The 22,918-nt window shown below is 52.5% G+C and overlaps 1 protein-coding gene across 1 annotated transcript in view; it reads right to left on the bottom strand.

The window, feature by feature from the left end:
- Window positions 1-22,865, bottom strand: part of mdy (diacylglycerol O-acyltransferase) — a 139,199-nt gene extending 116,334 nt beyond the window's left edge. Inside the window, exon 1 of the mRNA XM_053790278.1 lies at window positions 22,709-22,865. Within this exon, the coding sequence (XP_053646253.1) occupies window positions 22,709-22,807 (99 nt within the window). The 5' untranslated portion in view covers window positions 22,808-22,865. The remainder of the gene's footprint in view (window positions 1-22,708) is intronic.
- Window positions 22,866-22,918: the final 53 nt, after the last annotated feature.

The following is a 22,918-nucleotide window of genomic DNA, read 5'->3' as shown; positions in this document are numbered from 1 at the left end:
GTCCTGCTACCTGCATGGACCACCGTGTGCCAGCGCTGGTCCTGCTACCTGCATGGACCACCGTGTGCCAGCGCTGGTCCTGCTACCTGCATGGACCACAGTGTGCCAGCGCTGGTCCTGCTACCTGCATGGACCAGTGTGCCAGCGCTGGTCCTGCTACCTGCATGGACCACAGTGTGCCAGCGCTGGGCCTGCTACCTGCATGGACCACTGTCACAGCGCTGGTCCTGCTACCTGCATGGACCACAGTGTGCCAGCGCTGGTCCTGCTACCTGCATGGACCACCGTGTGCCAGCGCTGGTCCTGCTACCTGCATGGACCACCAGTGTGCCAGCGCTGGTCCTGCTACCTGCATGGACCACCGTGTGCCAGCGCTGGTCCTGCTACCTGCATGGACCACCGTGTGCCAGCGCTGGTCCTGCTACCTGCATGGACCAGTGTGCCAGCGCTGGTCCTGCTACCTGCATGGACCACAGTGTCCCAGCGCTGGTCCTGCTACCTGCATGGACCACCGTGTGCCAGCGCTGGTCCTGCTACCTGCATGGACCAGTGTGCCAGCGCTGGTCCTGCTACCTGCATGGACCACCGTGTCCCAGCGCTGGTCCTGCTACCTGCATGGACCAGTGTGCCAGCGCTGGTCCTGCTACCTGCATGGACCACAGTGTGCCAGCGCTGGTCCTGCTACCTGCATGGACCACAGTGTGCCAGCGCTGGTCCTGCTACCTGCATGGACCACAGTGTGCCAGCGCTGGTCCTGCTACCTGCATGGACCACAGTGTCCCAGCGCTGGTCCTGCTACCTGCATGGACCACCGTGTGCCAGCGCTGGTCCTGCTACCTGCATGGACCACAGTGTGCCAGCGCTGGTCCTGCTACCTGCATGGACCACAGTGTGCCAGCGCTGGTCCTGCTACCTGCATGGACCACAGTGTGCCAGCGCTGGTCCTGCTACCTGCATGGACCACAGTGTCCCAGCGCTGGTCCTGCTACCTGCATGGACCACAGTGTCCCAGCGCTGGTCCTGCTACCTGCATGGACCAGTGTGCCAGCGCTGGTCCTGCTACCTGCATGGACCAGTGTGCCAGCGCTGGTCCTGCTACCTGCATGGACCACCGTGTGCCAGCGCTGGTCCTGCTACCTGCATGGACCACAGTGTGCCAGCGCTGGTCCTGCTACCTGCATGGACCACCGTGTGCCAGCGCTGGTCCTGCTACCTGCATGGACCACCGTGTGCCAGCGCTGGTCCTGCTACCTGCATGGACCACCGTGTGCCAGCGCTGGTCCTGCTACCTGCATGGACCACCGTGTGCCAGCGCTGGTCCTGCTACCTGCATGGACCACCGTGTGCCAGCGCTGGTCCTGCTACCTGCATGGACCACAGTGTGCCAGCGCTGGTCCTGCTACCTGCATGGACCACCGTGTGCCAGCGCTGGTCCTGCTACCTGCATGGACCAGTGTGCCAGCGCTGGTCCTGCTACCTGCATGGACCACCGTGTGCCAGCGCTGGTCCTGCTACCTGCATGGACCACAGTGTGCCAGCGCTGGTCCTGCTACCTGCATGGACCACCGTGTGCCAGCGCTGGTCCTGCTACCTGCATGGACCACCGTGTGCCAGCGCTGGTCCTGCTACCTGCATGGACCACCGTGTGCCAGCGCTGGTCCTGCTACCTGCATGGACCACCGTGTGCCAGCGCTGGTCCTGCTACCTGCATGGACCACCGTGTGCCAGCGCTGGTCCTGCTACCTGCATGGAACACCGTGTGCCAGCGCTGGTCCTGCTACCTGCATGGACCACCGTGTGCCAGCGCTGGTCCTGCTACCTGCATGGACCACCGTGTGCCAGCGCTGGTCCTGCTACCTGCATGGACCAGTGTGCCAGCGCTGGTCCTGCTACCTGCATGGACCACCGTGTGCCAGCGCTGGTCCTGCTACCTGCATGGACCACCGTGTGCCAGCGCTGGTCCTGCTACCTGCATGGACCACCGTGTGCCAGCGCTGGTCCTGCTACCTGCATGGACCAGTGTGCCAGCGCTGGTCCTGCTACCTGCATGGACCACCGTGTGCCAGCGCTGGTCCTGCTACCTGCATGGACCACCGTGTGCCAGCGCTGGTCCTGCTACCTGCATGGACCACAGTGTCCCAGCGCTGGTCCTGCTACCTGCATGGACCACAGTGTCCCAGCGCTGGCCCTGCTACCTGCATGGACCACAGTGTCCCAGCGCTGGCCCTGCTACCTGCATGGACCACAGTGTCCCAGCGCTGGCCCTGCTACCTGCATGGACCACAGTGTCCCAGCGCTGGCCCTGCTACCTGCATGGACCACCGTGTCCCAGCGCTGGTCCTACTAATTGCATGGACCACCGTGTCCCAGCGCTGGTCCTACTAATTGCATGGACCACCGTGTCCCAGCGCTGGTCCTACTAATTGCATGGACCACCGTGTCCCAGCGCTGGTCCTGCTACCTGCATGGACCACCGTGTCCCAGCGCTGGTCCTGCTACCTGCATGGACCACCGTGTCCCAGCGCTGGTCCTGCTACTTGCATGGACCACCGTGTCCCAGCGCTGGTCCTGCTACTTGCATGGACCAGTGTCACAGCGCTGGTCCTGCTACTTGCATGGACCAGTGTCACAGCGCTGGTCCTGCTACTTGCATGGACCACTGTCACAGCGCTGGGCCTGCTACCTGCATGGACCACTGTCACAGCGCTGGGCCTGCTACCTGCATGGACCACTGTCACAGCGCTGGGCCTGCTACCTGCATGGACCACTGTCACAGCGCTGGGCCTGCTACCTGCATGGACCACTGTCACAGCGCTGGGCCTGCTACCTGCATGGACCACTGTCACAGCGCTGGGCCTGCTACCTGCATGGACCACTGTCACAACGCTGGGCCTGCTACCTGCATGGACCACTGTCACAGCGCTGGGCCTGCTACCTGCATGGACCACTGTCACAGCGCTGGGCCTGCTACCTGCATGGACCACTGTCACAGCGCTGGGCCTACTACCTGCATGGACCACTGTCACAGCGCTGGGCCTACTACCTGCATGGACCACTGTCACAGCGCTGGGCCTGCTACCTGCATGGACCACTGTCACAGCGCTGGGCCTACTACCTGCATGGACCACTGTCACAGCGCTGGGCCTGCTACCTGCATGGACCACTGTCACAGCGCTGGGCCTACTACCTGCATGGACCACTGTCACAGCGCTGGGCCTGCTACCTGCATGGACCACTGTCACAGCGCTGGGCCTACTACCTGCATGGACCAATGTCACAGCGCTGGTCCTGCTACCTGCATGGACCACTGTCACAGCGCTGGGCCTGCTACCTGCATGGACCACCGTGTGCCAGCGCTGGTCCTGCTACCTGCATGGACCACTGTCCAAGCGCTGGTCCTGCTACCTGCATGGACCACAGTGTCCCAGCGCTGGTCCTGCTACCTGCATGGACCACAGTGTGCCAGCGCTGGTCCTGCTACCTGCATGGACCACCGTGTCCCAGCGCTGGTCCTGCTACCTGCATGGACCACCGTGTCCCAGCGCTGGTCCTGCTACCTGCATGGACCAGTGTGCCAGCGCTGGTCCTGCTACCTGCATGGACCACAGTGTCCCAGCGCTGGTCCTGCTACCTGCATGGACCACAGTGTCCCAGCGCTGGTCCTGCTACCTGCATGGACCAGTGTGCCAGCGCTGGTCCTGTTACCTGCATGGACCACCGTGTGCCAGCGCTGGTCCTGCTACCTGCATGGACCACCGTGTCCCAGCGCTGGTCCTGCTACCTGCATGGACCAGTGTGCCAGCGCTGGTCCTGCTACCTGCATGGACCAGTGTGCCAGCGCTGGTCCTGCTACCTGCATGGACCACCGTGTCCCAGCGCTGGTCCTGCTACCTGCATGGACCACCGTGTCCCAGCGCTGGTCCTGCTACCTGCATGGACCAGTGTGCCAGCGCTGGTCCTGCTACCTGCATGGACCAGTGTGCCAGCGCTGGTCCTGCTACCTGCATGGACCAGTGTGCCAGCGCTGGTCCTGCTACCTGCATGGACCACCGTGTGCCAGCGCTGGTCCTGCTACCTGCATGGACCAGTGTGCCAGCGCTGGTCCTGCTACCTGCATGGACCACCGTGTGCCAGCGCTGGTCCTGCTACCTGCATGGACCACCGTGTCCCAGCGCTGGTCCTGCTACCTGCATGGACCAGTGTGCCAGCGCTGGTCCTGCTACCTGCATGGACCAGTGTGCCAGCGCTGGTCCTGCTACCTGCATGGACCACAGTGTGCCAGCGCTGGTCCTGCTACCTGCATGGACCAGTGTGCCAGCGCTGGTCCTGCTACCTGCATGGACCACCGTGTGCCAGCGCTGGTCCTGCTACCTGCATGGACCACCGTGTGCCAGCGCTGGTCCTGCTACCTGCATGGACCACCGTGTGCCAGCGCTGGTCCTGCTACCTGCATGGACCACCGTGTGCCAGCGCTGGTCCTGCTACCTGCATGGACCAGTGTGGCAGCGCTGGTCCTGCTACCTGCATGGACCACAGTGTGCCAGCGCTCGTCCTGCTACCTGCATGGACCAGTGTGCCAGCGCCGGTCCTGCTACCTGCATGGACCACAGTGTCCCAGCGCTGGTCCTGCTACCTGCATGGACCACAGTGTCCCAGCGCTGGTCCTGCTACCTGCATGGACCACCGTGTGCCAGCGCTGGTCCTGCTACCTGCATGGACCACCGTGTGCCAGCGCTGGTCCTGCTACCTGCATGGACCACCGTGTGCCAGCGCTGGTCCTGCTACCTGCATGGACCACCGTGTCCCAGCGCTGGTCCTGCTACCTGCATGGACCACCGTGTGCCAGCGCTGGTCCTGCTACCTGCATGGACCAGTGTGCCAGCGCTGGTCCTGCTACCTGCATGGACCACAGTGTGCCAGCGCTGGTCCTGCTACCTGCATGGACCACAGTGTGCCAGCGCTGGTCCTGCTACCTGCATGGACCAGTGTGCCAGCGCTGGTCCTGCTACCTGCATGGACCACCGTGTGCCAGCGCTGGTCCTGCTACCTGCATGGACCACAGTGTGCCAGCGCTGGTCCTGCTACCTGCATGGACCACCGTGTGCCAGCGCTGGTCCTGCTACCTGCATGGACCAGTGTGCCAGCGCTGGTCCTGCTACCTGCATGGACCACCGTGTGCCAGCGCTGGTCCTGCTACCTGCATGGACCACAGTGTGCCAGCGCTGGTCCTGCTACCTGCATGGACCACCGTGTGCCAGCGCTGGTCCTGCTACCTGCATGGACCACCGTGTGCCAGCGCTGGTCCTGCTACCTGCATGGACCACCGTGTGCCAGCGCTGGTCCTGCTACCTGCATGGACCACAGTGTGCCAGCGCTGGTCCTCCTACCTGCATGGACCACCGTGTGCCAGCGCTGGTCCTGCTACCTGCATGGACCACCGTGTGCCAGCGCTGGTCCTGCTACCTGCATGGACCACAGTGTGCCAGCGCTGGTCCTGCTACCTGCAAGGACCACAGTGTCCCAGCGCTGGTCCTGCTACCTGCATGGACCACCGTGTGCCAGCGCTGGTCCTGCTACCTGCATGGACCACCGTGTGCCAGCGCTGGTCCTGCTACCTGCATGGACCACAGTGTGCCAGCGCTGGTCCTGCTACCTGCATGGACCACCGTGTGCCAGCGCTGGTCCTGCTACCTGCATGGACCAGTGTGGCAGCGCTGGTCCTGCTACCTGCATGGACCACCGTGTGCCAGCGCTGGTCCTGCTACCTGCATGGACCACAGTGTCCCAGCGCTGGTCCTGCTACCTGCATGGACCACAGTGTCCCAGCGCTGGTCCTGCTACCTGCATGGACCACCGTGTCCCAGCGCTGGTCCTGCTACCTGCATGGACCACAGTGTCCCAGCGCTGGTCCTGCTACCTGCATGGACCACAGTGTCCCAGCGCTGGTCCTGCTACCTGCATGGACCACAGTGTCCCAGCGCTGGTCCTGCTACCTGCATGGACCACAGTGTCCCAGCGCTGGTCCTGCTACCTGCATGGACCACAGTGTCCCAGCGCTGGTCCTGCTACCTGCATGGACCACAGTGTCCCAGCGCTGGTCCTGCTACCTGCATGGACCACAGTGTCCCAGCGCTGGTCCTGCTACCTGCATGGACCACAGTGTCCCAGCGCTGGTCCTGCTACCTGCATGGACCACAGTGTCCCAGCGCTGGTCCTGCTACCTGCATGGACCACAGTGTCCCAGCGCTGGTCCTGCTACCTGCATGGACCACAGTGTCCCAGCGCTGGTCCTGCTACCTGCATGGACCACAGTGTCCCAGCGCTGGTCCTGCTACCTGCATGGACCACAGTGTCCCAGCGCTGGTCCTGCTACCTGCATGGACCACAGTGTCCCAGCGCTGGTCCTGCTACCTGCATGGACCACAGTGTCCCAGCGCTGGTCCTGCTACCTGCATGGACCACAGTGTCCCAGCGCTGGTCCTGCTACCTGCATGGACCACAGTGTCCCAGCGCTGGTCCTGCTACCTGCATGGACCACAGTGTCCCAGCGCTGGTCCTGCTACCTGCATGGACCACAGTGTCCCAGCGCTGGTCCTGCTACCTGCATGGACCACAGTGTCCCAGCGCTGGTCCTGCTACCTGCATGGACCACAGTGTCCCAGCGCTGGTCCTGCTACCTGCATGGACCACAGTGTCCCAGCGCTGGTCCTGCTACCTGCATGGACCACAGTGTCCCAGCGCTGGTCCTGCTACCTGCATGGACCACAGTGTCCCAGCGCTGGTCCTGCTACCTGCATGGACCACAGTGTCCCAGCGCTGGTCCTGCTACCTGCATGGACCACAGTGTCCCAGCGCTGGTCCTGCTACCTGCATGGACCACAGTGTCCCAGCGCTGGTCCTGCTACCTGCATGGACCACAGTGTCCCAGCGCTGGTCCTGCTACCTACATGGACCACAGTGTCCCAGCGCTGGTCCTGCTACCTGCATGGACCACAGTGTGCCAGCGCTGGTCCTGCTACCTGCATGGACCAGTGTCCCAGCGCTGGTCCTGCTACCTGCATGGACCACAGTGTCCCAGCGCTGGTCCTGCTACCTGCATGGACCACAGTGTTCCCAGCGCTGGTCCTGCTACCTGCATGGACCACCGTGTCCCAGCGCTGGTCCTGCTACCTGCATGGACCACAGTGTCCCAGCGCTGGTCCTGCTACCTGCATGGACCACAGTGTCCCAGCGCTGGTCCTGCTACCTGCATGGACCACAGTGTCCCAGCGCTGGTCCTGCTAACTGCATGGACCACAGTGTCCCAGCGCTGGTCCTGCTACCTGCATGGACCACCGTGTCCCAGCGCTGGTCCTGCTACCTGCATGGACCACAGTGTCCCAGCGCTGGTCCTGCTACCTGCATGGACCACAGTGTCCCAGCGCTGGTCCTGCTACCTGCATGGACCACAGTGTCCCAGCGCTGGTCCTGCTACCTGCATGGACCACAGTGTACCAGCGCTGGTCCTGCTACCTGCATGGACCACAGTGTACCAGCGCTGGTCCTGCTACCTGCATGGACCACCGTGTCCCAGCGCTGGTCCTCCTACCTGCATGGACCACCGTGTCCCAGCGCTGGTCCTGCTACCTGCATGGACCACCGTGTCCCAGCGCTGGTCCTGCTACCTGCATGGACCACCGTGTCCCAGCGCTGGTCCTGCTACCTGCATGGACCACCGTGTCCCAGCGCTGGTCCTGCTACCTGCATGGACCACCGTGTCCCAGCGCTGGTCCTGCTACCTGCATGGACCACCGTGTCCCAGCGCTGGTCCTGCTACCTGCATGGACCACCGTGTCCCAGCGCTGGTCCTGCTACCTGCATGGACCACCGTGTCCCAGCGCTGGTCCTGCTACCTGCATGGACCACAGTGTCACAGCGCTGGCCCTGCTACCTGCATGGACCACAGTGTCCCAGCGCTGGCCCTGCTACCTGCATGGACCACAGTGTCCCAGCGCTGGCCCTGCTACCTGCATGGACCACAGTGTCCCAGCGCTGGCCCTGCTACCTGCATGGACCACAGTGTCCCAGCGCTGGCCCTGCTACCTGCATGGACCACAGTGTCCCAGCGCTGGCCCTGCTACCTGCATGGACCACAGTGTCCCAGCGCTGGTCCTACTAATTGCATGGACCACCGTGTCCCAGCGCTGGTCCTAATTGCATGGACCACCGTGTCCCAGCGCTGGTCCTGCTACCTGCATGGACCACCGTGTCCCAGCGCTGGTCCTGCTACTTGCATGGACCAGTGTCACAGCGCTGGTCCTGCTACTTGCATGGACCAGTGTCACAGCGCTGGTCCTGCTACTTGCATGGACCACTGTCACAGCGCTGGTCCTGCTACCTGCATGGACCACTGTCACAGCGTGGGCCTGCTACCTGCATGGACCACTGTCACAGCGCTGGGCCTGCTACCTGCATGGACCACTGTCACAGCGCTGGGCCTGCTACCTGCATGGACCACTGTCACAGCGCTGGGCCTGCTACCTGCATGGACCACTGTCACAGCGCTGGTATAAAGGGGTTGTTTGGTAGCTGTAGAGCGGGTAGTTAAATGATATACTTCTTCGGAGGCTTCTTAGTTTATTGTTAAGTAGTGGTGGGTTACACAGGCTTGTGTGTTTGTGCCCATGGCCCGGGCAGGGCCATGCCCGCGAGAGAGAGATGAGAGTACTTGTGTGTTGAAGCCAGGCCGCTGTGTGAGTGAGAGCGAGGCAAGTCTGGGCATACTGAAGTGGCAAGGCCTATAGGTGGCAGCACTTGAGTGGCGCGAAATATGAACTAAGCTGGCAGACAGCATGGGCTGTCTGTGCAGACAGTACAGGCTGTCTACATACGCTCGGCCACCTACCGCGCGTCGTCCCGACGCGACAATACTGGTAGTAAAAGAAACTCGGTCTCTCTCTCGTAGGAACAGGGCACAGAACACAAAATAAAAACATATATATACATATGGACATGGAAAAAAAAACTTCCTACAGGGAGGGAAGAAAAAACATGTGGGGTGTGCTAAACATCGTGGTCATAGGCAGTGAGCGTCGAAGGGCATCACTGCACGCCTTCCTGCGTCTGGACAGGTACTGCAACACGGGAGACATCGCTGCGGCTGAGCTGTGACGTAACAGGGTACGGTCTCCTCTGGAACGGTGAAGCAGACATCGTAGGAGTCGCTGCAGGTTTTCACTCAACCTGGGGCACGACATGCTGGTGCCCTCGAGTGAGGCGTCGACAAAACTCGGCAACTGGGCAGGACTTCTGGCAAGCGACTCAGGAGGACACTTCTCGACTGGTACTGTCGCTGGGCTGTCACTGCCGGCGATCGTGGAGCGAGTTGTGGAGCGAGTCGTGGCAGAGACGACTGGGCGAAACATCTGGGAGTCGTAACATCATACACCAGACTGCAGTGAGAGAGCTAGCAGTCAAAGTGACATCTTCTTTGTGCAGGCTGCTCACTGAAGCTTGTGACACGAGGCTGACACAGCGCCTGCCGACAGGCCTGGCTGCGGCTTGACGAGTATCATCTCTCGACAGGTGGAGTTATAGCAGAGGTTAGTCTAAGCGTCCCCAGACTTGTTTCTCTACATATAACTGCACTCTGAAGGTCTGGAGGTGAAGTGAAACAAATCTCGATGGGAATCGTAGCAGGTACGATTCTACAGAACATCACGAGCGACGAGCATAAAAGCTTTCTGTACAAGGGGGCTCATACGCTCAGGGCTGAGAAATCAGCTGTCAAACACACTGGTCACGGGTGACTTAGTGGTACAACTCAAGGGTCTGACCACAGACCTCACTGGACACACGGAAAACTTACAAACACACCGCTGTACATACGGTACAACATGGCTTAACTAGCAAAAGATGCTTTTCTGCGCATAAAACTGACTAAGACATACTAAAATGTGAGAACACTGACTGAGAGGAATTAATTAACACACGACATATATTTTCTCTCAATCTTCTCGACAATACTGAAATAATTACTAGAACACTCGATGTGACATCATGTGATGTCAGGCGTGATGTCGCAAGGTGACGTCAGCAGCAGTGACGTCAACAGACATCTCGAGGTGACGTCAGGCAGACATCGTGAGGTGACGTCAGCAGACATCGTGACGTCAGCAGACATCGTGTGACGTCAGCATCTCGAGGTGACGTCAGGCAGACATCGTGAGGTGACGTCAGCAGACATCGTGAGGTGACGTCAGCAGACATCTCGAGGTGCAGACATCGTGAGGTGACGTCAGCAGACATCTCGAGGTACGTCAGCAGACATCGTGAGGTGACGTCAGCAGACATCGTGACGTCATGAAGTCGGGCAGCATCGTGGGTGGCGTCGATGTGATGCGGGCAGCAGACCACAGCATGTGGCCTGGGATATCTGGTAACTCACGTGGCTTTGTAGGTCTACGTGACATCGGCCACACCCACGTGACGTCGTAATCCACGTAGCTTCGAGTGGCCTCGGGCACTCGGATACACAGCACTGGCAATGAATTCATACGAAAAACAGCAGAAAACACAGCAGAGGGAGAGATGGCGTGGTGGTGTATGGTAGTGTGGTGGCGAGGAGCGTGGGTGAGTGTACGGCGAGGGAGGATCTGGCAACTTCCTCCTCTCAAACCCAAAACACGGCGAAACGCACACTGGACGCAGAAATCACCACAAAACTCACCTCTGGCTCGCTGAAACAGCTGTGCTGAGCTGAACAACAACAGCAACATACAAGTGACGCTGAACACGTGACTTGAGAAACAGCGTGGGGTCACTGGGACGCCACTTACAATTCTCGTAGAATTTCGATAAATTTCGGCTGGATCCTGCTTGTACCTGTGTCTGGATGCTCAAACGTGCAGACACGACATCAGAATAACTCGTTGAGAGACGGATGCTTCTTATGTAGGGTGATGAAGTGAAGGTGACTTCATACCTCTCCTTCCTCTCTCCAGGGTAAACACAACGCTGCGACCACCGCTGGTACCAATATAAAGGGCTTGTTTGGTAGCCGTAGAGCGGGTAGTTAAATGATATACTTCTTCGGAGGCTTCTTAGTTTATTGTTAAGTAGTGGTGGGTTACACAGGCTTGTGTGTTTGTGCCCATGGCCCGGGCAGGGCCATGCCCGCGAGAGAGAGATGAGAGTACTTGTGTGTTGAAGCCAGGCCGCTGTGTGAGTGAGAGCGAGGCAAGTCTGGGCATACTGAAGTGGCAAGGCCTATAGGTGGCAGCACTTGAGTGGCGCGAAATATGAACTAAGCTGGCAGACAGCATGGGCTGTCTGTGCAGACAGTACAGGCTGTCTACACTGGGCCTGCTACCTGCATGGACCACTGTCACAGCGCTGGGCCTGCTACCTGCATGGACCACTGTCACAGCGCTGGGCCTACCTGCATGGACCACTGTCACAGCGCTGGGCCTGCTACCTGCATGGACCACTGTCACAGCGCTGGGCCTGCTACCTGCATGGACCACTGTCACAGCGCTGGGCCTGCTACCTGCATGGACCACTGTCACAGCGCTGGGCCTGCTACCTGCATGGACCACTGTCACAGCGCTGGGCCTACCTGCATGGACCACTGTCACAGCGCTGGGCCTGCTACCTGCATGGACCACTGTCACAGCGCTGGGCCTACTACCTGCATGGACCACTGTCACAGCGCTGGGCCTACTACCTGCATGGACCACTGTCACAGCGCTGGGCCTGCTACCTGCATGGACCACTGTCACAGCGCTGGGCCTACTACCTGCATGGACCACTGTCACAGCGCTGGGCCTACTACCTGCATGGACCACTGTCACAGCGCTGGGCCTGCTACCTGCATGGACCACTGTCACAGCACTGGGCCTACTACCTGCATGGACCACTGTCACAGCACTGGGCCTACTACCTGCATGGACCACTGTCACAGCGCTGGGCCTGCTACCTGCATGGACCACTGTCACAGCGCTGGGCCTACTACCTGCATGGACCACTGTCACAGCGCTGGGCCTACTACCTGCATGGACCACTGTCACAGCGCTGGGCCTGCTACCTGCATGGACCACTGTCACAGCGCTGGGCCTACTACCTGCATGGACCACTGTCAAAGCGCTGGGCCTGCTACCTGCATGGACCACTGTCACAGCGCTGGGCCTACTACCTGCATGGACCACTGTCACAGCGCTGGGCCTGCTACCTGCATGGACCACTGTCACAGCGCTGGGCCTGCTACCTGCATGGACCACTGTCACAGCGCTGGGCCTGCTACCTGCATGGACCACTGTCACAGCGCTGGGCCTGCTACCTGCATGGACCACTGTCACAGCGCTGGGCCTACTACCTGCATGGACCACTGTCACAGCGCTGGGCCTGCTACCTGCATGGACCACTGTCACAGCACTGGGCCTGCTACCTGCATGGACCACTGTCACAGAGCTGGGCCTACTAACTGCATGGACCACTGTCACAGCGCTGGGCCTACTACCTGCATGGACCACTGTCACAGCGCTGGGCCTGCTACCTGCATGGACCACTGTCACAGCGCTGGGCCTGCTACCTGCATGGACCACTGTCACAGCGCTGGGCCTGCTACCTGCATGGACCACTGTCACAGCGCTGGGCCTGCTACCTGCATGGACCACTGTCACAGCGCTGGGCCTGCTACCTGCATGGTTATTCACACACGTGTATATACTGCCCCGAACGAGTATTTACATTATGTATACAGGCAGTATATGTACACGCTCATGGGTATACAAATACGTACAGGTGAATACAAAATGTGTACATGTAAACACGTGTACATGTCCTAAATTAAAACTGGAATTTTGAGCATTGACGTAACTCGGTCAAGTATCTACTATATATCAGTCTAGATTGTGTAGGCACGGTACTCGAGGTGACCTTCATACAGCCATCCACCAGTCTTCATTATCCTAAATCCAGGATATTTACTTCAGTGTGAAATTATTGTAGTATTTGAACAACCACGCAAGGCAAGCCAGTTTCCCTACACCTGTTGTTGAAAATGCTGTATATATTTTCCAGAAATACAGTAGTTATATGTAAATAGATGGCCATACTGTATTTAATAAAATTTGTCATAAAAAATGGGAAGCTGCGCCTGCGCAGAAAACACTCGCCATTGCTGTCTGAACTGGTCAACAGAAAGTTAGTGAAATCGGAAGAATTTTTCGTGCTCTAGAGGTTAAAATTGGGCTGACACCTCTCAAATAGGAGCCGAAATTGTTGGATGTGCATTCCTGCATAATTTGAGTATCAGGCGACAGGACAGGACAACTCCAGGAACCTCAGATAAGCTGTCTAATTTATGTTTAAATTCAGGCCAGTAAATTTTTCATAAATGTTGGCAAAAAGGGGAGTCCTGTACATGACACATTAATCTCCAGTCAAATTGGCGATTGATATTAAGATATTTTCCTTCTGTTATGTAAATGTGTGTATATATAATCCTTTTTTAATTTTAATATACAGTCCACAAATTTATATATTTACCAGAATTCCTGGTGATACATATTTCATTTATAATTAATGGGTCCAGAGCAACTTGTGGATATGACAGTGGTAGGTATCGAAGAGGGACTTTTTGCGACCTGGGTGTCCCAAATTCCTATTTGTCTAACTGATAAATAATAATTATCTTTGTTCATTTACTGTTATATACATAATGATACATTCAGATAAATACAATTTTCCACACCTGTTGCCCCTGCTCACCTAACATTAAGTACGTACCAAGGTATGTCTACTCTCGTAGCTGGTATCCTGAGGTGAATGGCAGGTAGTAGCAAACCTTAACTTTTTACCAACTGGGGAAGTCCGTTTCTCAAAAATAGCTTTCGTGCAATTTTGCGCTCTAGAAATAGCAACCCCCTCCCCTTCCATTTTAATATTTGTTATTCTTTGTTAGGTTTGGTTATCGTATATTAACCTGCTATACATTTCCATATTACCAGACAATAACTAAACGAGAAAATTGGGTGGCTTACGTCTAGGCGCATTTCAATTTGGAGCGTGAATTTTCTAAAAATACTGAAGGATAGGTTGATCTAAGAAAGGGGAATGAAGTAACAACTCTTAGCCTGTATATTCAACTGTGTAAAAAAAAAGGGAGGGGGAGGGGTAAAGCATGTGGTAGGCAGACGTCCTTCAGTGAGAGTAAACACTGAGGCTTCCTGAGAGCTGCACCTCACGAGATTTTTTACTGAACGTTTCACCTACACGATTGGCTTTATAGTCACAGAGGATGGGGATAGAAGATGTGCATATATACTCTTATTGTGATAGCGGCAGCCTGAAGAATGAGGCTTTAAGGTATGTTTGGTAAATGGACACAGATGCAACTAATTTGACATTTTATTATAGCAAAGTTCCTGGAGAGCGAAACATTGACAATACAACGTCGCATTAGCTACATTTGTGTCCATTTACCTAACATTTTGTTGGTAATTCTACCATATCATAAAAATCTTTGAAAGGGTTCTAAGAAGCAAGATCGCCAACCACCTAGATACCCATCAGTTACACAGCCCAGGGTAACGGGTTTCAAGCAGGTCGCTACTGCTTGTCCTAGGTACTATATCAAGGTCCTGGATGCTGTAGAGGATAAACAAAATACAGATGTATACACAGACTTTGCAAAAGTTTTCGACAAGTGTGAACATAATGTAATAGCACACAAAATGCGTGATAAAGGAATAACAGAAAAAGTTGGTAGATGGATCTACAACTTTCTAACAAACAGAACACAGTAATAGTAAACAGTAAAGTCTGAGGCAGCTACGGTGAAAAGCTCTGTTCCACAAGACAGTACTCACTCCCATTCTATTCCTCATATCTGACTGACAAATGTAAGCCATAGCTCCGTGTCTTCCTTTGCGGATGACACCAGGATTGCCATGATAATGACAAATTCTAACCATACAATAGAGCAAAAAAGTAATGTGAAGGACCTGGAAGTAATAATGTCAGAGGATCTCGACTTCAAAGACCACAACAATGTATCTACCGCATCTGCTAGGAAAATAATAGGATGGATAATAACCTTCAAAACTAGGGACGCCAAGCCCATGATAATTCTCTTCAAATCGCTTGTTCTCTCTAGGCTGGAATACTGCTGTACACTAACTGCCCCCTTCAAGGCAGGCGAAATTGCTGACCTGGAGAGTGTACAAAGAACTTTCACGGTACGTTAAGGCACCTAAATTACTGGGAACGGTTGAAGGCCCTTGATCTGTATCCCCTGGAGCGCAGGTGAGTGAGATGCATGATAATATACACTTGGAAAATCCTAGAGGGATTAGTACCAAACTTGCACACGAAAATCACTCCCTGTGAAAGCAAAAGACTCGGTAGGAGATGCAACATTCCCCCAATGAAAAGCAGGGGCGCCACGAGTACACAGAGAACACAATAAGCGCCCGGGGCCCAAGACTGTTCAACTGCCTCCCATCATACATAAGGGGGATTACCAATAGATCCCTGGCTGTCTTCAAGAAGGCACTAGACAGGCACCTAAAGTCAGTACCTGACCAAACCTGACCAACCGGGCTGTGGTTTGTACTCAGTTTACATGCGGCCAGCAGTAACAACCTGGTTGATCAGACCCTGATCCACCACGAGGCCTGGTCTCAGATCGAGCCGCGGGGGCGTTGACCCTCGAAACCCTTTCCAGGTATAGTGCCAGAACGAAACATTCAATATTGTCCAAATCATAGGCAGTACATCATGAAATTTTACGAAATGGGAAATATCCGACATTTAGGTGGCGTCTCGTGGCTCGGATGGCAACGCTCTCGCCTCTCACACCAAGTGTCCATGGTTCAATCCCCGGCACGGGTGGAAACGTTGGACATGTTTTCTTATACCTGATGTTCCTGTTTACCTAACAGTAAGAAGGCACGTGAGTGTCAGTTGATTGCTCTGAGTCGCATCTTGGGGGATAAGATTAAAGGACGCCAGTGAAAACAAGACGGTCGTCGAGGATGCACCGACTCACCCCGGGGTGTCCAGCGTCAAGTAGTAGGTTCGCTGGTATTGTCCCAGCGCGGGTCTTTTCCAGATGGTGACCCGGCGCGCCAGGGTCAAGGGGTCACAAACCACCAGCATGGTAAAATAGTCCAGCGTCAAGGGTCACAAACATCATATATTCAAGTTGACCTTGTACCAAGTATAGAGGTCATCACTCGGGTTAATTTAGAAATATTTACACTGGTACATATTAGAATTTCGTTAATTGTATTAATTTAACAGTTCATCCGTGATGTGTTTCTCAAAATATTTCTGTTTTATCATAATGTATCCATCGTTGAGGAAGACGCACAAAACTTCTACAAATTGAGCACCAAACCCCAATGAGTAGGTTTTTTTTTTCAAAATATTTCGACTCGCTAGATTACAAGGACTAGGAACTTACACAAATGACTTTCATATTAGATAAGCTTCTTAATAAAAGTACAACAAAATATATACCCCACAAGCCATGTCAGCATCAATATAAATTTTGCAAAAAAATATATATTAAAGGGTTAATAAAATATGGAATATAGTGTTAAGGACTGGTCATATATGTATATAGAGGTGAATCTATTGAACATCGCCCAGCGTGCCACCGATGGAGTATTTTGTCATCCCGGAGGGCTAGTAACCCAGGATAATTAAGGAAAGTTGATCAGTGTGCCTTATTTCCACTGGGATCATTTGGTTTCCCCAAGATGCGACCCACTCGAGTCTGCTAACACCTAAGTTCCTACATGTTCCTGCTAGACGAACACTAGTAATAAGGATAAGGAAATCACGATCTGAATCTCCACATTACCCAAATAATAATAATTAATAATCTTTATTTCTACAAGTACATGTACAACGTATACAGGCCAAGCTGACATTAATGACGTACTACTATATAGAAGCCGCTTGTTATGCTGAGCATTTTGGGGCAAATTAAGTCAGTTATGCCCCAGGATGCGACCCACACCAGTCTTCTAACGCCCAGGCACCCATTTTACCAATGGGTGAACAATGGACAGCAGATACATAAAGGACACGTCCTAATGTTTCCGGCCGTACCGGCGATAGATCCCCCCGGACCCCAGTGTGAGCCGAGTGCGCCAACGATCGAGCTACGGCACACCAACCAGGGTTCTTTAGTTGTGAATTATAGGCGCTATCACTAAGCCTGTAGCTTTTTTAGCTATCTGAACTTTGAAGCCCAGTCTCTGGACCGATTGTGTGTGTGTCATCTTGTGACTACCGTCCACATGATGGGTATGTGATGCTTAATAAAGATATTAAACTAACTACCACTAAGTCGATAGTCAGGTGAACATGCAACACTAGTACATGCCATGTTATCCGTGGGAACCGCTTACCGACTCCACAAGAGTCGCTGCTTAACCTTGAAAATAGAGATAACCTTAGATAACGAGCACCTCAGGCACCCAGATCACTGATTGCCTTAGATAATGCATACCAACCCAGACAAAGTCCACAATAACTGATATTCTTCAGTACACGGATGAACAAATTTGACATATGAAGACCACTTCGCCTTTTGAAATCAATGCGTTCTTGGCAATAAAAAGTCAGTATGAAACTACATAAAACCAACCACAGAAAAGCTTAGGAAAAACCTAGTACGATCAAATACAAGAGTTATCTCAAGTTAAAAATAATTCTTATCAGTTAAAATATACTTCTAAATTGTCAACAACAAACAATTTCCACGAGATACCTACATAAACTTCAGCTAAAATGCCGAAGATGTGGACTGACAGTTAAAATGCCTCCCAGCATACATTATAGGGATTACCAATAGACTCCTAGCTGTCTTCAAGAGGGAGCTGACTAGGCACCTAATATCAGTGCCTGATCAGCCGGGCTGTGGTTCGTACGTCGGTTTGCGTGCAACCAGCAGTTACAGCCTGTTTGATAAGGTCCTGATCCACCGCCAGGCCTGGTCATGGACCGGGCCGCGGGGGTTAGCCCCCCGAAACACCAGGTATACTGTACTCAACAGCCACTTAGTTAAACAGCTTTATTGTGCAGCCCATGCCCATGTGGGTAGTAGTCCAAGTAATACACAATGGGTCCAAGGACTCTAGTCTTAATGTTTCCACAAGTTAGGTTAGGTAAGGTTCGTCAGGAAACAGGACAAGTGTTTCCTGACGCGGGTCTTAGTCAGATGACCCGCCTTTGGAGCTTTTGGTCATCTGACCGAGGCCTTCCGCTGGCTTACCGGTCCACCCCTTTAAAAATGTTTCCACAGCTAAGCAAATTAGTAGTAATGAACTAGCCAAGTTTAATTATCGCGCTGCAATTGTAAGTTACTGTTTATGCAGACATGAATTTTTTAACACTTTACAATGTTGGTTAAAAGTTATTTATAATACCCAATATTTGAGCTTGGTATTACTGACTAAATAAACTTAAGGGGGTTATGGAGTTATTTATAGTCAACTACACAAGTCAGGAAGTAGCCTCTGAACACAGGTGGTTACGTGACGTGCACTAGATTCTCGTCTACAGAAAACATTTTAGTTACCTGCTATTGCAAAGCTTAAACTAAGGTACTTTTGGAAGGTAGTGCCAGGAGTGGAACCTTCAAGGACTGACAGAGGGTAAGGAATGCCTTGCTTGGTTTCAGACGAGCAGTCCCCTCTACTGCTTTGGCTGTTCCTAGTGTAGGAAGGCGGCAAAATGAGTCTTGTGGAACCCTGTATAACTTACTCACGTTGGTATTACTGCCACTTAACGAGGATGACTGCAAAAACACCATTAAAAAAACTTCGATTTCGTGCCTTTACAGAGCTTCAGAGGAACTAGAAAGAAGAATTAAGATTAATACATTTTATAAGCTTGCGAAGTAGTTGTGAGATGGTAAATGACAGGTTATGGAAGTACTCTTAGTTGCTCCATACCTTACAGATGGCTACTACAAACTGTTTAAACTTGAGTAATCATTACCGGTACAAAACTATCTAGATCACATACACAAGAAAATTATATTTTATAATTTTCTACACGAAACGGAGCTTCAGAGCAGTCTCTCTTTCATATATTAAAAACTTTTTTTTTTTTATTAAAGTTAACATAAATAACCTACTCAAGTATACTATTTAAAATTCAAGTACATACGTTGGTGCTAGACCAGTTCCCCGCTGTCCCATCTAGATGAATAATAGAGTACATGTCTGTACAGATTGCCCTTAGCAATCTAAAAGCTATTACGAAGTCTTGGGATAGGTCCATAGCCTCTACCAGTTAGCACTTGAGGGTTAATATTTTGTTACTGGGCTGTGTGATGCAGTCACGAATGTGATTTACAACCTTTATGGAATTCCCGGTCGATGGCATCCTGCTTATAATGAGTAACATCCAAAGGCAGCCCAATAAAAAAAAAATACTGGCCTTCCACTAGCAAGTCATTTAAGCAATTTACAGGTTTATTCACGTTTGCAATTATCTATGTGGTCATGAAGCCGCAAACTAAGTACTTTTAAGGCTGGGCGCCACCACTGGGGTAACTGCCCTCAAAAACTTCAGTGTGCATAAGTTTTCCTTCACAACTTTTTTTTTTTTTTAACAGGGCCAGAATCAGTGAGCCTCCGTGGGAAGAGTACTGCCAATTTAGTCACACAGGGGAAGGATCCAGGAGTTGCCCAGGGTGGATGAGGCCATCCTTGCCTGTACTGACGGAAGAGATGGGGGAGGGGGGGGGGTGATCAGCCGCCGGAGCTGTGGTTTCCTAATTCATGGATTTTGAATGTCAATATATAATAGTAATAATTAAAGAGTATGCATTTTTTTTTTTCAAAAAAAGTCTGTGGCCCAGGAAAAGGGGTGCCATGGCTCCCCTAGCACATCCCTTCCGGGATTTGATTCTGGCTGTAGCAGGAGCCAGCACCTTGTAATCACCAGAGGGACGGTGACTGGCAGAGTATCCTGAGGGAGGGGGAGAGGGGAAGCTGACCCTCTGCAGACCTACACATTTTTATAAGATTGGTGAAAGCTCAAGAAAACACGTATTGGATTAAAACTAGGGACCAGAAAACGATCAAGTTCAAACCTTATGGTACCTGTGGCTCAGTTGATAATACACCAAGCCCACACAGCATCCGTGGTTCGATCCCCAGCACGGGTGGAAACACTGGGCATGTTTCCTCACACTGGCTGCCCCTGTTTACCTAACAGTAGGTAGTCATTTGGGTGTTAGTAGACTGTTGTGGGTAGCAACCTGGGGGACAAGATTAAAGGACCTAAATGCAAAATAAGTCCTCACTACGATGCACTGAGCTTGTGTTATATTGAATGACTAACACCCTCAGAGTTAAAAATCCGAAAAAAATCTTATCCCCCAGCAAAATGACCAGCTGTGCTGACTTTCTCTGAAATCTTCTCCCTACCTTACGCAGGGAACAACTATTGGGGTGGTTCCCTTCGGTAGAGTTTAGAGTACTAGAGTACTAAAGATGCTTTATGTTTCTCCAGGAGCAAATTTGGGATACAACAACACCGTTTTCTCCACCAGTAGCAACCCCCGCCTACCACAACTTCCCTATCACTACAATGACTACTAACGGCCCCTTTCAAGGCCGGCGATATTGCACACCTGGAAAATAGAGAACTTTCACTGCACGTATAAGTACAATAAAACACCTAAAATACTGGGAACGGTTGAAATCCCTCGACCTGTACTCCTTAGAACACAGGTGAGAAAGAAGCACTATAATGTACACTACGAAAATCTTTTCGGGACTAGTCCCAAATATACACATTGAAATCATTACCTACGAAAGGAAGACTTGGCAGGTAGGGAAACATCCTCACCCAAATGACAAGCAGGGGCGCTATGAATACGCCAAGAGAGAACACAAGTGTCAGGGGCCCAAGACTGTTCAACTACCTCCCAGCATACATAAGGAGAATTACCAAGAGAGTCCTAGCTGTCTTCAAGGAGCTGGATAAGCACCTCAAGTCAGTACCTGACCAGCCGGACTGACTAGTACGCCGGTTTACGTGCGGCCAGCCTGGTTGATCAGGCCTAGCTCCACCGCGAGGGCTGATCACGGACCGGGCCGCGGGGGCGTTGATCCCCGAAACCCCCTCCAGGCATACCACAATAATAGTTTCCCTCCCACCACAACAACCACCTCCCTCCAACACAAAATCCACCACTTACAATCTCCACCCCACTAATACAATCTCCACCACTTACAGTCGCCCTCCTACCACCACAACCTCCAGCCATCATAACCTCTTCTTCTCAACATAACCAGTACTGCAGCCACATTAACCAGCTCAACAACAAAAGCTGTTCCCACACAAATTACTATAGTTATTAGCGTCTTCAGAGTCAATGTACTGTACAAATTAATTCAACAGTCTTACTCCCCGTGTATTATACAACCTTTGAATATTTCTATTTTCCTTAATGGAATCAGATTGACATTGTTTCACATTCTGACCTGCTATATGTAGGGAACACTGTCTCCGTACCACGTTTTACATTCATGGAGAAGAGCTAAACCCTTGGGGGTCAAAGTGTCCATGGAATGGGAGACAATCGGAACCGATTCGAGGAACGAGGGGGTCCCAAATAGCCACCTTGTGGGGTGGGAAATACAAATCATTAGTCATTTAATAGGCAAAATAGTTATAATTATAACCTTAATTTTTGAAGGGTGGACGGGAAAGGCAGCGGAAGGCCTCTATCATGTTTAATATGTTTATTATGCACCCCATACCCATCCTGTGGGCGGTAGTCAAAAGATTACAGAGGTACATAATGGGTCCAGGGACTGGGCCTCAAAGTTTTGATAGCTGAGCAAGTTACAGAGGTAATGAATTCACAATTTAAAAAGGTAATGAACTCACAATTTACAAAGGTAATGAACTCCAGGTAGGTCTAGTCACAATCATGACAAGTTACAAAGGTATTTACAGATTACAATGGGTCCAGGGACCGGGCTCCAAAGTTTTGATGGCTGAACTATCAGAGGACCAAAAGCTCCATTTGCGGGTCGTATGACTAAGACCTGCGTCTGGAAACGTATCCTGTTGTCTGACAAACATTACCTAACCTAACCTTCAGAAGTAAGAGTTATTTGTTATATTTAAACAACCACGTTACAGCCATCCACTACAATCACTATTAGTTAGTTGGTTAGCTTATTTTGCGATCCATACACTTACGTGGCTATCCTGATTTATGATTTTCACTGGGGCTTTATTTGCATAACATCCATTACACTACGGTTTCCATACTATGTTCAATCACATAGAATGGAAGTTTCACGGAGAATTTTCGCTAGGTAGTTTTAACACCACCCATTAAACGGCCTTTATTAATTCACACTATGACCTCACGTAATAATCATTGTACTATAAGAGTTTAAACAATTATTACGCACCTGCCTTACCACACAAATGATAATGTAGAGTTTGTGAACATTTTAAATTTTAATCTTTATCGCATAGAGAATGACTGGCTATAGTTATCAATTATTCAGTAAAAAGCTAAAATACAATTCCTTCATTCTGCTAGTCTCTTATCAGGTATATTTAACCATGTCCAGCATTATGTTGGTTATATAGCTAAACTTAAAGCCATACAAAAATCACTAATACAGAAAATGAAATGAAATACCCCGAAAACTGTACTTTTAATCAAACTTACCCTGTTCTCTTCAGACTGGTTCTGAACTCCAGTCTTGAAAAAGATAGCGCCATTCTCTGAAGACTTGCCTTCATCACTATCCCCACTGCTGATAGACATCCTACATGTAGGGTGGCAGCTGAGTGACTGAGACAGTTGTAGTTGTAGTGACGGCCGGAGAGGCAACATGAACATTGCCTCTCCCGCAATAACTTGTTACTTTGTTAGGTT

The sequence above is a fragment of the Cherax quadricarinatus genome, chromosome 63 (genome assembly GCF_038502225.1).
Source record: "Cherax quadricarinatus isolate ZL_2023a chromosome 63, ASM3850222v1, whole genome shotgun sequence".
Classification (NCBI taxonomy): Eukaryota; Metazoa; Arthropoda; class Malacostraca; order Decapoda; family Parastacidae; genus Cherax; species Cherax quadricarinatus.
This window is presented reverse-complemented; position numbering and strand designations above follow the sequence as displayed.